The 13,645-nt window shown below is 58.5% G+C and overlaps 1 protein-coding gene across 4 annotated transcripts in view; it reads left to right on the top strand.

Moving 5' to 3' along the window:
• ZBTB46 (zinc finger and BTB domain containing 46) overlaps window positions 1–13,645 on the top strand; it is a 63,314-nt gene that overhangs the window by 20,466 nt on the left and 29,203 nt on the right. For all 4 annotated transcript variants that reach the window (XR_014315827.1, XM_082746458.1, XM_082746459.1 and 1 more), the window contains exon 2: window positions 4,528–5,496. Coding sequence is in view for 3 of the 4 variants with exons in the window: in XM_082746458.1 (XP_082602584.1) it covers window positions 4,560–5,496 (937 nt within the window). In the remaining variant the exon portion in view is untranslated. The remainder of the gene's footprint in view (window positions 1–4,527; window positions 5,497–13,645) is intronic.

Genomic DNA, 13,645 nt, shown 5'->3' with positions numbered 1-13,645 from the left:
AGGGTCCTGGGATGGGGCTCCCTGCTCGGCGGGAGCCTGCTTCTCCCTCCCCACTCCCCCTGCTTGTGTTCCCTCTCTCGCTGTGTCTCTCTCTGTCAAATAAATAAATAAACTCTTAAAAAAGAAATGCAGATCCTATGAGGTAGTTGTTCCTTGTATAAAATGGTGTTTTATTTCCTTTCCGTGGTTCGTCCCGATTCTTGCGGGGTCTGTTTCGGTGGCGAGTAGAGACTTAGTATTCGTACGGGAAACCAGGGGATGGTGCCTACCGCTCGCTGATTGGAACGCAGGGTCCCGAGGCCGTTGATGCCCCCATCACATGGCCAGGAACCAGGTGCCACTTCCCGAGGCCTCCAGGCATTAAACTGGCGCCTGTAGTTTCCATGGTGGTTTTCCTCAACTTGAAGCACCTCTCGGACCCTCCCTCGACGTGTGGCTCCTCTGTGTCTGCAAGGTTGGGCTGGAGGAATGAAGTCACTCCTGGGTGGAACCCCTGTCCTTGTCACGCCCTTCTGTCCCGACTCAGACAGTGTGGGGTGGGGACCACCCCTTGGTTTGTGACTCCCCTCCGGGGGCTCTGGGGCTCAAGGTCGAGAGCCGCTGGTGCCATCCGAGCACGTGACCCTTCCCCACAGCCCGTTCCGGACCTGCTTCCTGTTTCTCCTTCTTGGTGGCCAGGCCTCATCGGGATCAGGTGTGGCTGCCGAGCCCGCAGGCAGCGTGCAGAAGCAGCGTGCTAACTCCCGGCCTCTGATGCTGGGGCAGCGGCCTGGGCTCTGAGCTGCGTCCTAGCGCTTGGCCGGCCGGGACGAGGGAACAGGTGCTGGGGTCCCTGGGGCACCAGCTCTGCCAGTGCAGGTGCCTCCAGCAGGAAGGAGTGAGGAGGCTTGTGGGGAGGGCACCCCGGACCCGGCCAGCTGAGGGAGATGAGAGCCTGTCTTCCTAGCCTGGGAGTGGGAAACCGAATGACCACTTTTCTCACTGGGCATTTCATGTCACTTCATTTCATTTCATTTATTTTTAAGAAATGAGACCTTTTATATTTTAAGATTTTATTTATTTGACAGAGAGAGAGAGGGCTCGAGTAGGGGGAGGGGTAGAGGGAGAAGCAGGCTTCCCGCTGAGCAGAGAGCCGACGTGGGGCTCGATCCCAGGACCCCGAGATCATGACCTGAGCTGAAGGCAGACGCTTCACTGACTGCACCGCCCAAGTGCCCCTAATTTTTATATATCTTAATCTCATTTCCACTAGAATATAAAGGAAACTAAAAATTAGGGTCTATGAACATTAACATTTCCGTGAAAGCAGCAGCTACAAAAGGTTTTTAGGTGAGTCGTGGAGGTTACCTGCTCACAGCATCTGTTCACGAACCCGACAGCCCGAAGTAGCAAAGACCGTGTTGGAATAGAAGCTACAGACCTTTACTGTTCTTTTTTAGAGATGAAAGTATTACAGATAAAATCGAAACCCCCTGCATTATACCCCCGGCCCGCGCTTCCCGACTCGCCTGCTTCACGACTGTCGCGAGCTCCGCGGTGAGGCTCCTCCGCTCATGGGAGTGAGGACGCCGGGGCGCTCGCTCAGTCTGCGCAGACGCTCTCGCGAGGGCCCTGCGAGTGCCGACTCGTAATGGCCAGACGGTAAGAGTGATCACTACTTCCACTTGGCCGATGAGGAATTTGAGGTGCAGGGAGGTTAGGCAGCTGCCCCGAGGTCCCACAGCGCGGGGTGCGGAGCCGCTTCCCCAGCCGGTGTGTGCGGACTCCAGGTGGGGGCCGTGTGCGTGGACTCACTCCCAGGAAGCGGCCGCCGGGCCTCGGGAACATGAAGTCGGGTTGTTCTGGGCCGGTCCTTCTTGTGATTTCAACCATGCTCCCATTTGTCGCCCTTTGCGGCATGACGTGTTCACGGAGCGCGTTTGGTGTTTCTTCTCTTTGACAGGTGCAGGCCTGCTCTGTTTGTCCCCGCCGTGCCGTTAGGTGTGCGTGTGACACGGCTGGCTATGTTTCTTTTACTTCTAGTTCACGTCTCCCTCCGTGCACAGGTACAAAATGTATTTTGTGATGAGAATTTTAGTGACTTTTTCTTTTAACCGTTGAAAGGTCGCATTCCCGTGCAGTGGACCTACGGTGCTGTATCGGTGTCAGGCGCGCGGTCCGCCGGTCCCTAACCCAGTGCGCATCTTCGTAAGTGCTGTTGGCCCTGGCCCACCTGCCCCTCCGCCCCTCCGCGCCGCCGACCACCAGTGTGTCCTCTAGAGCTAAGAATCCTGCTTCTTGGGGCGCCTGGGGGGCTCCGTGGGTGAAGCCTCTGCCTTTGGCTCAGGTCGTGATCTCAGGGTCCTGGGATCGAGCCCTGCATCGGACTCTCCTCAGCGGGGAGCAGGGAGCAGGCTGCTCCTGCCTCTCTGCCTACTTGTGGTCTCGCTGTCCCTCTGTCAAATAAATACATACAATCTTAGAGAAGAACAATCTTGTTTCTTGCTGTGTCTCCTTTTCCCTTTGTTCATCAGTTTTGTTTCTTCGATTCCACAGGAGGGAAATCGCGTGTGTTTGTCTTTCTTCGACTGCTTTGGCTTACGTTATACCCTCTAGCTCCGTCCCTGTCATTGCGAACAGCAAGATTTCATTATTTTTCTGGCTGAATAACATTCCTCCGTGTGTGTGTGTGTGTGGCACACCTTCTTGACCAGTTCTCTGTCTGTGCACACTTGGGCGGCTTCCGAGTCTTGGCTATGTGGACGTTGCTGCCGTAAACATAGGGGTGCGTGTATCCTTCCAATTCGTGTTTTCGTGTCCTGTGGGTAGATACCCAGTAGTGGGCTGGCTGGGTCATCCGGTCGCTCTGTGTTTTATCTTCTGAGGAGCCTCCATGCCGTCTTCCAGAACCGCTGAACCTGTTTGCATTCCTGCCGACAGCGCACGAGGCTCCTTTCTCTCTGCACCCTTGACAACACCTGTTGGTTCTTGTGTTGCTGACTGTGGGAGGCCACACCTCATCCTGCTTGTGAGCTGCTTTCCCTGATGAGGAGTGACGTGGAGCGTCTTCTCGTGTCTGTGGGCCATTCGTATGTCTTCTTTGGAGAAGTACCTGTTCGTGTCTTCTGCCCACTTTTAAATTGGATTATTTGGGTTTTGGGTGTTGAGTTGTGTAAGTTCTTTATGTAATTTAGATACTAACCTTCTGTGGGATGAGTCACTGCAAATATCTTCTCCCATTCCTACGTTGGCTCTTAGTTTGCTGGTTGTTTCCTTGGCTGTGCAGAAGCTTTCTGTTCTAATCCCAGCAGTTGATTTTTGCTTTTGTCTCCCTTGCCTGAAGGGACCTATCTAGAAAATGTCGCTACGACCAATGTCGGAGACATTACTGCCTATGCACTCTTCTGGATTTTTATGCATTTAGGTGTCACACTCAGGTCCCCAGTCTGTTTTGAGTTTATTTATGTGTCTGGTGTAAGAGAGTGGTCCGGTTTCATTCTTCTGCATGTGGCCGTCCAGTTTTCCCAGCGATGTTGGTTGGAGAGACGGCCTTTCTTGTTCCTTTGTTGAAGATTAATTGACCATATAATTGTGGGTTCATTTCTGGGCTCTCTGTCCTGTTTCACTGAGCTGTGTGTCTGTTTTGTGGCAGTCCCGTACTGTTTTGGTGACTGTGGCTCTGTAGTAGAACTTGAGGTCTGGAATTGTGAAGCCTCCAGCTTTGCTTTGCTTTTTCAAGAAAAAACAGCCTTGTCTTTCTCCGGGAGTGCACCGGAAGTGCGACGGGGCGAGTATGTCCTCCGCCCCCAGGGCCTTGGGCTGTGATCGAATTCGGACGTAATTGGTTACGATGAGGTTGTTCTGGAGTAAGGTGTCCAATATGACCCGTGTCCTTAGAAAACAGGGACACGGGACATGGGCTCACGGGGAGAAGGTGGGAATGTGGAGGCAGAGACCGGGTGGTGATGCTTATGCGTCCAAGGATGGCCAAGGACTGCCGGCCACCAGCAGAAGTGGGGACAGGTCTGGACACTCCCTCCCGCAGAGCCCTGGTGGGAGCTGGTCCACACCTCTGGCCTCCGGGCTGTGCGAGAATCCAGTTCTCCGGGCCTCCCGGTCTGGGTCCTGAGTTCTGGAAGCCCCCGGAAGCTAATGGAGGCCGCAGAGAGAACCCGGCAGACAGACCAGGAGCTGGTTTTAGGAGGGCACCACAGCAGGGCGCCTGAGTCTCCTGGGCATCCCTGTTTTATTTTTAAGGTTGTGTCCTGAAGGGTGTGGATGAGGCGCCCTTGGGATGTCACATCTGGGAAGAAGTCACTTGAGCTGCTCACTGGCGCTGGCCATTGGGAGCTGTGTGTAGGGTTCTGCTCCTGGGCTGTGCCGGTGGTCAGCCTCGAGCCCGGAAACTCCCTGTGGACGGCTGCTGAGGTTCCCCCTGCCCAGAGGCCACCCTGCAGCCGGGCTCCCCGGGACGCTGTGCTGTGCCGAAACTCCACAGGCGCGTGGGTGTCGAGCGCGTGGCTAACTCGCGTGTTCTTGCCCCCACAGAGTCTGCGGAACAGCACCACCAAGACTTCCAGATGAACAACCGGAAGGAAGACATGGAAATCGCGTCCCACTACCGGCACCTGCTCCGTGAGCTCAACGAGCAGAGGCAGCATGGCGTCCTGTGTGACGTGTGTGTCGTGGTGGAGGGCAAGGTCTTCAAGGCCCACAAGAACGTCCTGCTCGGCAGTAGCCGCTACTTCAAGACGCTTTACTGCCAGGTGCAGAAGACGTCGGACCAGGCTACGGTCACACACTTGGACATCGTCACGGCCCAGGGCTTCAAGGCCATCATCGACTTCATGTACTCGGCCCACCTGGCCCTCACCAGCAGGAATGTCATCGAGGTGATGTCCGCGGCCAGCTTCCTGCAGATGACGGACATCGTGCAGGCCTGCCACGACTTCATCAAGGCCGCGCTGGACATCAGCATCAAGCCAGACGCCTCGGACGAGCTTGCGGAGTTCGAGATCAGCGCCCCCCCCGGCAGCAGCACTGACGCGCTGATCTCGGCCGTGATGGCCGGAAGGAGCATCTCGCCGTGGCTGGCCAGGCGCACGAGCCCCGCCAATTCCTCCGGAGACTCGGCCATCGCCAGCTGTCACGAGGGGAGCAGCAGCTACGGGAAGGAGGAGCAGGAGCCCAAGGCCGACGGGCCCGATGACATCGCCTCGCAGTCGCTGTGGCCGGGCGACGTGGGCTACGGGTCTCTGCGGGTCAAGGAAGAGCAGGTTTCGCCGTCTCACTACGGAGGGAGCGAGCTGCCCTCCGCCAGGGACGGCGCGATGCAGAACCCCTTCTCCGAGCAGGTGGGAGGCGACGGCTGGCAGCCCGCAGGTCGGAGGAAGAATCGGAAGAACAAGGAGACGGTCCGGCACATCACGCAGCAGGTGGAGGACGAGAGCCGGGCCGGCTCCCCCGTGGCCTCTTTCCTTCCGACGTCCGGGTGGCCGTTCAGCAGCCGAGACTCAAGTAAGCCTTTTGTTTCTTCTGGGCCGGGGCGAGAGCCCGTCACCCCGTGCCTCGGTGGCCCTTGGCCGTTCGTTCTGCAGGTGAAGCCGCACCTCCCCGCAGGGCCGTCTCCAGGGGCGGCAGATCGGTCCAAGTGCATGGACTCGGACTTTGGGGACCCCAGCCGTCCGAGGCCCCCTGTCCCGGGCCCACGGGGCCCACCTGAGGTGGGGCTTCTCTAAAGCTGCGGGGTCAGCGGCTGGAAAAGGGGGTGACGCCCGGCATGGGGTCGGGTTGAAGGGTCCGCTTCCCTTCTGAGCGGAGAGCCTTTCGTAAGTACCGGGGAGGGGACCTTCATCTTAAAAGATTTAAACGTTAAAATGTCAAAAGGTGGGAGAGTGCCTGGGATAAGATGTGAGCGTGGAACCTCAGGCCCTCGCCGTCCGCGGCCTCCGTCTGGTTTTCTGTCCAGCAGCCGTGGGTCTTGGTCGTCGCTGGGGACGCTGAGCAAACCGTGACAGGCCTGTGTTCTGCCCCTGCCAAGACCTGGCTTGACCCGGGGGCACCCAAAGACCTCTGGCGGTAAAGCACTCCTCGCAGGGAGGGTGTCTCCTGTTTCCAACCAGGGCGGCTGCGGTGGTCCAGGCTAACAGACGTGTCTTGCTGTTGTGGGACATTACTGAACAATGAGCCCCCCCAGGCCCCGCGTCCAGCTGCCCCCCCCCCCGCGTGAGGGTCAGTGGGCTCTAGGCTTAGCCTTACTGAGGTGGACCCCAATCTGGATGACAGTTCTGTGTCTGTCTCGCAGATGAGGGGGCAGCAAACCAGACAGTTACCGAAACAGCAGGTGCCTTCCCTGGTGCTGAGCTCGTGAGGACGGCGGCTGCCTCCCCCAGCCCCCGGGGAGAAAGGGGCACCGGTTCCCTCCAGCCCCTGGTGCAGTGAGGTGCGGAGGGGTGAGGAGGGGCGTCCGGTAGAACAGAGTTGGCCCAGAGCAGGGTGGGGACGTCGCCGCGAGTTCTTGTCTGGGGAGGGCCCTCCAGGAAGGCCGGAAGGTGGGAGTGGACAGAGCTGAAGGCAGCACACTGGGGCAGTGGTCCTGACAAAGGTCACAGATACTAAGCGTCCTGTCCTCGGATGGCCAGGCGGGTGGGGGGGCCTTGGAGAGCCTTGCTGCAGCTCCCTGCTCTCCATACACTAGGTTTTATTATCGTGACGAGACGCCTATGCCATAACCGTTGCTTTTTTAACCCTTTCCAAGTGTGTAATGTATCGGCCTTAAATACAAGCGCATTGTTACGCAACCATCGTTACTGTTTGTCTTCCAAAGGGTTCCATCATCCCGAACCGAGACTCTATACCCACCAAGCAGTACCTCCCCGAGATGCAATAACGAGTAGCCTGCGTTATTCTCTCTGTCCCTGTGTGTTCTGGGCCCTGAGCACACGGCCAGACCCCTGTCTGTTCAGGTTTTGCACCGCAGACTGTGCCGGGCGCTCTAGGACGGAGGCGGCATCCCCGACCCCCATCCACTGGATGCCGGCAACAACCCGTCTCCGAGTTTGGTGACAACCGAAAGTGTGTCCAGGCATTGTAAATGTCGCTGACGGGCAGCACCCTACAGCTCCTGGGGTTTAGCCCAGCTGAGACGGTGGAGCTGATCACAAAGCCGCCTGTCTTCCTGCCAGCCGCCGGCAAGGAGGGTGCACTCCGTGTGCCCCCGACCCGGTTTCCGCCCTCACCAGCTCTGCTTCAACTCTGAGAGGCAGCAGTCCCTGGCAGATGATTGAAGGACAGATGCTCTGTGTGGCACCTTCTGGGGCAGTCAGGGCCACAGTCCTGTCCTGGGACACCTGCCTGGTGGCCGTCAGCCGTCCAGTGAGCTAGGATGCTGGAGGCCGGGCGGTTTGAGGGCCCATCAGCACCGTGAAGAATGCTCGCTCCTCCGGCCTGTGGGTTTGAGGGTTTAAATGCAGTTGTCAAGCAGAAGGTGTTTTTAGAATCCAACAAGTGATCTCGGCTGCGTACTTTTGTTAATGTCTTAAATCTCTTGGGTTACCAAGGCAACTGCAAACCGCTTCTGTTAGATTATTCTGAGTTGCAAAGACAAGGACATGAGGTTGTAGCTCGCATAGGATGGCTTCTGCCTGCTGTGGCTGTCGCTTCCTCCTCCACCCTGGCCCTGGAGCTGGCGTGGGAATGGGAATTGTGACCCCCTTGGAGGTCAGTTTGTTTTCACCAAGTATCTATTACCTCTTAGCAGAGTGTTTTAACTTCTCATCCTATTTGTAAGAGAAAGGGCCCCCCATTCCAAGGGAGTGCATCAGGTGGTAAGTGCAGATCGTCTGGGGGCTCAGTAGAGACGCCCGGGGAGCCAGCTCTGCGCCCAGGGCTGCCGGCCCTGCCCTTCTGTGTGTCTGCACCTTGTGATTCCAAGCCTGTTGGCATTTAAGAGTGACTTTTCCATGGGGTGCCAGGGCAGCTCAGTGGGTGAAGCCTCTGCCTTCGGCTCAGGTCATGATCTCAGGGTCCTGGGATCGAGCCCCGCATCGGGCTCTCTGCTCCACGGGGAGCCTGCTTCCTCCTCTCTCTGCCTGCCTCTCTGCCTACTTGTGATCTCTGTCACATAAATAAATAAAATCTTTTTTTAAAAAGTGACTTTTCCAAGCAAAAGGCCAGGAGCATTTTAACCCAGGAAAGCGCCCGTTCCAGCAGTTTGTCCACGAGAGAGCTCCGTAAAGTCGTGACCAGACCCGCATTCCTCTGCGTGTCCTCCTTGGGCCCTGGCTGCCCCACCTTGTGCACCACCCCAAGACGGCCCCGGGCCCCCGATGAGACGGATCTGTAGCTGCTGGTTCAGCAGCCGACGGGAGGAGCCCAGATGCTTGTCCTAATGTCCCAAGTTCCTAAAAGGTTTTGAGAACAGGAGTTCTGTAGCTAGAATAAAATGTGTGGGTTTTGTAAAGAAAATGTTTATGCCTAAATTATTGTAAAGTTGGATCTTGACCTACTGTGCTTTTTAAAGAACGTGCTGGACCCACAGGACAGCTTCCGGGGAAGGTGGTCTCTGTAAGCCCCCAGCCGGCTCTACATGCCCTCGGGGCCTCCTCCCTGCGCAGGGGGGCAGGTCTGCTCTCTCAGGCTTAGGGAGTCCACGAGGGTGCAGAGGTAGGAGCTGCCAAGTGGGCTGTGTGACGGCGGGAGTCTGCAGTCTGCGCACGGGCGCCATCCTGAACCACGGGACGGCTCGGCCGGATTCGCGTGAGGAGCAGGGAAGCCTGTGGGTTTGGGCTGAGCCGTGGGTCGGGTCCGTGACCTGACTGCCGACGTGCAGGCTGAACAGGGTGCCTGGCACCCGGCGCGGGATGCCCTGGGGACCCTGTTCACTTCTGCGGGCGGCCGCCTGGCCACCGCCAACGCCGCAGCAGACGGGATCCTGTCTCTTAAGGAAAGGCGTCTTGTTATGTGTTTGTGTTTCGGGGGCAAAAGAGCCTGAATGAAAAGTGACACCACAGCTTTGTGGGGCTGGACTGGGCTCTGTTCCTGCACTCGGAGCTTCCCCCTTGTCACCCCTCTGTCCCCATCGTCTCCTCAGAAGTTCGAGCGGAGTCGCAGACCGATGTTTTCCCTCAGGTACGACCGGAGTCTGCGGGATCCGTCCTGGCTGACCGTGTTGCTGTCCGTTGGTGGCAGCTGGGGATCCGACAGAGACAGCGGCCCTCTTTGATGCAGCGCCCGCTGAACGAGCAACACAGGGGCCCTAGTGGGAGCCCCTGCTGCCGAGAGGAGAGGTCGTGCGGCGTCCTTTGTCTGGGCCGGGAGGGTGGGACACGCTGGTGACAGGGAACAGCCGCCGAATCTGGGTGTCCAGAGACGGGCCCCGGTGGGAAGGGCCCGCGGGTGGAGTGGCGCTGGGGGCCGTGTCCGTGACTCCCGGCTCATCCGCGCTTGAATCGCCGTCCCGGCGGAGGGTCCCTCGGCCTCGGCTTTGCAGAGCTGGGGCAGCTCCTCGTCCCACCCCAAGAAAAGCACTTCCTTCGCGCCGGCATTTTCTAGAACGTCGAGGTCATGAAGTCATGAAGTCTCTCGCGGACATCCAGCGCCGCCCCTGGTTCCTCCAGGTGCAGAGACGGAGGCTGGGGGCTGCGGGGCAGCTGGTCCCTGGGGGGCCCCGCAGAGCCGGCAGGACGCCGCACCCGGAGCAAGCCCTGCAGAAGAGCTGGGGTGTTTGGGGTCGGTGCGGGACGAGCAGGCCCCACGGAGAGCCCATCACGCGGGCGCGGGAGGATGAAGCGCTTCTGGAAGCCCCGGGTGCCGACAATGGCGGCTCAGTGAGGGCTCGGGCTCAGGACCCCAAAGGCCGGCGCGCAGGGAAGAGCTCAGTGGAGTGTGTGTGAGCCGCAGTGGCAGCCGCTTTGCTGAGCAGCGCTGGGACGTGTCCTTGCGGGGGGTGTGACCGCCGCGCTGTGCTCCAGGGTTGTGCAGGGAGCGCTCTGCGGCTCCCGAGCACGGGGAAGCAGGCAGCCTCACTGAGCTAGCGTGCCTGTGCAGGAGCCGGCTTTCGTGGCTTCGTGGCCGGTCCACAGGTGGGCAGCCGTCTCGATGCATCATGTTTCAATTTGAACGTGAGGGCTTTCGTCTCTTTAACCAGGTGCTTATTTTCTTTTGGGGTTTGTAGACCGTGACAGTGATGCCCCGGAGGGTCTTCTGACTTGGGGCAGGAATCAGCCAGTGGCTGCCCGCGTCCCTGGTGCCCGCCCAGTGAGAAGGGGTTTGGTCATGCTGGAGTCTTCAGGGTGAGACCATGAGCGTACATAAGTGATACACATATGTGAGAGCACAGCTTGTGAACCTCCACTGAAATGGGGGTTTTTTAAAAAAGACTATTTATGGGGCGCCTGGGTGGCTCAGTTGGTTGGACGACTGCCTTTGGCTCAGGTCATGATCCTGGAGTCCCGGGATCGAGTCCCGCATTGGACTCCCAGCTCCATGGGGCGTCTGCTTCTCCCTCTGACCCTCTCCTTGCTCATGCTCGGGAGAGCTCACTGTCTCTCTCTCTCAAGTAAATAAATAAAATCTTTAAAAAAAAAAAAAAAAAGATTATTTATTTATTTATTTATTTGACAGAGATCACAAGCAGGCCGAGAGGCAGGCAGAGAGAGAGGAGGAAGCAGGCTCCCCGCGGAGCAGAGAGCCCGATGCAGGGCTCGATCCCAGGACCCTGCAATCATGACCTAAGCCGAAGGCAGAGGCTTTAACCCACTGAGCCACCCAGGCGCCCCTGAAATGGAGATTTTAAGAGGAGTAGTTTTATTTTAAAGTGTTCATTTGAAAACTTTTATACCACTGCTTTTTTCCAACTTCAAAAGAGTGGAGGTATCAGGACACCCTGGGGGACTCAGCCATGAAGCCACTGTCTTCGGTTCAGGTCATGATCTCAGGGTCCTGGGATCGAGCCCCGTGTCGGGCTCTCTGCTCAGCAGGGAGTCTGCTCCCCACCCCCCCTCTGCCTCCTTGTGATCTTTGCGTGTCAAAGAAATAAATACAATCTTTTAAAAAAAAAAAAAAAGTCAGATGCTCAACCGACTGAACTGCCCAGGGGCCCCAGGGAAGTTTTTTGGGGTTAGAATTGGCATTCTTTCTTCCTATTTCTGGAAGTGTAATATACATACAGTAAACTGTACAGATTTCGAGTTTGAATAATTTTTTGTTTTTCTCCTTAACATTTTATTGGGGAGATATTTACACTTAGAGAAAAGTTGGGGGAAAAAACAAAACAAGCCCTCCTGCTGCTGAGGTTCCCCGCTGAACATGGTGCTTTATTGTGCGCGAACGCTTCCGGTCACCGAAAGCCCGTCTTACCCCTCCCTGCGTTTCCCAGCAGCTGGGGGGTCAGGGCACTTCCTCCCGAAGCAGCCCAGCGAGCCGTGCGGCACCTGGCCGGTCCCTTTGCCCACTGCCGCACACCCACCCCCGGTGTGCCTCTCGAGTCCTGACAACCGCGTGTCACCCCCGCAGCCAAGCCCCGACTCTCGCCACCGCGGCTCTGCGCTGCGTGCGCGGCCCTAACCCTCCAGACGAAGCCACGTGCGCGCCCATGCCCCCAGCCGTCCACACCTGCAGGCTCTGCCGAGGGTCCCATGCCCGGACCACAGCTGGTGTTTATCCAGACCCTTGTCAGCGGACGTCGGGGCAGGACCAGCGTTTGCTGTGATGCTTCCGTGGACGTCTCCGGCAAGCCTGTGTGCGGCCGAGTGTTTTCATTTCTCTCGAGCACATACCTAGGGGTGCGGTGTCTGGGTCACGACGGGCCGTGAGTGCAGTGTCATAAGGAACTGCCAGACCTTGTGCCGCGTGTCTGCGCCCCCGCCTCTGCCGCGTCAGGAATCTTGGCTTCCCCGCCCCCGCCCCGAGCTCCGCCGCTGTCCTCTCCACCCGAACCACCCCAGTGCGTGAGTCTGATGAGCTCGGACACACGCACACACCTCGTCCTCGGAGAGAACCTTCCGTGGGCGCGAGCGGCCCCGCCCGCCCTTCCTGCTCCCGGGCCTCACTCCCGGCCTCACCAGCCGCGCAGCCCGGTCGCGCGCTCCGTCCCGCTTGTTTCATTTAACTTCCGTTTTCCCGTTTTGAGGCGAGTGCCGAGGAGGGACGCACTGTGCGGAATGACACAGAGGGGCCCTGTGTGCCCCGAGGCCGTCTCCCCAAGGCTGACGTCTTACAGAGGCCTCACTGCCACCACCCGCGTCTGGACACTGACATGGTCCACGGACCTCAGCCACCACAGGGGCCCCCGAGGACCCCGGGGTCGCGACGGCCCCCCTGGGCAGCTGCTAATCTGCCGGCACGTCTGTGGGTTTCCGCGTGTTTGGAGTTTTGCCCGCGTTGTCCTGGGCGTCACTGAATCCCGCTTCCGGCCTGGTGCCGGCCTCGGGCCGTGACCCGCGGTGTGGACGCCTTCACCCTTCGGGGGCCTTCTGGCATGACAAGTGCACCGCGGCGAGGTCCGGGGATGTCGGTGTCACGTGTTTCGAGTCCTCGCCGTCTCGTGCGACGTCCCCTCCGCCTCACACGGCCGCCGACGCGCTTTTCCACTTGGAAGCGCTCTGGAGGGCGTGGCGCGACCTCTCCCGCGTGCACCTGCCGTCCCTCGGCCGCGTCGCTCCCTCCGTGTGGTTGTGGCTGTTCCCCGCGTCTTTCTCCGTCAGGGTCCGACCGGGTGGCTTGTGCTGGTGGCGTAGCCGTGTCCGCCGCGAGGAGCCGCCGTCCACGCTCTGCCGCCCCGTCCGTCCGTCCGCGCTCAGCCCGCTCCTCGGGCCGGGTGCGGCGCTCCCGGGCGTCCTGATCGCGAGGCCCCCGGCCGGGCTGTGACTTGCAGACTCTTCCTGGCGTCCCCTGTTCATGTAACGCGGTTTCTGGAGGAGCTTCCCGGGTACACGCCGCTGAAGCCCGACTTGCGAGCTTTTCTCTTTCCTGGCTCCTGTGCTTCGAGCCCCACCGCGGCACTCCCCGCCGCCGTCTGCCCGGAAGCGTCACGGGTTTGGGTGTGACGCGTAGGTCTGTGGTTCACGCTGACTGCTGTGTGCACGTGTTCTGGTACTGTTTGCCCGAAACCTGACTTTCACCCATTATCATCTTGCTGACCACATAGTTAGCAAGGCGGTCGATTCATTTATCTATTTATTCAATTGTATGTACATATATTTCAACGAAGGAGGATTTATGGAATGATGTGGAAGCTTTTTGATGGTTAAGAAAGTGAGGAAACTTGCTTTGAACTTCGATAAAGAAACATGGCATCTTAGACACAGAGAACACGTTCTACACACGTAAAGTGAGAAAGTCGATGTCGGGTGAGATGCGCACTGCATCTTTCTGAATTGGGTTATGCCCCATTTGGGTCTCATCTGGCCTGGAAGCACCTGGTGGGGGCGGGGACGTGTGCCCCCGCAGCGCACACTCTCCAAAAGCTTCCGTGTGTTCTTTGCACAGCTGTTTGGCGGACAAGGCTGAGCAGGGTCAGGGTCGGGCTGTGACTTCCATGCAGACGTTTTCAAATACACCTCGTGGCACTTTAAGGAATCGTGAAGAGTGGAGATTTGGGGAAACGTGAAAAATGGTGTGCCCCCAGGACACTCTGGTTGTGAGGTCAGCGCCCCCCCGCCTTCCT

This window comes from Mustela nivalis, assembly GCF_964662115.1.
Source record: "Mustela nivalis genome assembly, chromosome: 8".
NCBI lineage: Eukaryota > Metazoa > Chordata > Mammalia > Carnivora > Mustelidae > Mustela > Mustela nivalis.
This window is presented reverse-complemented; position numbering and strand designations above follow the sequence as displayed.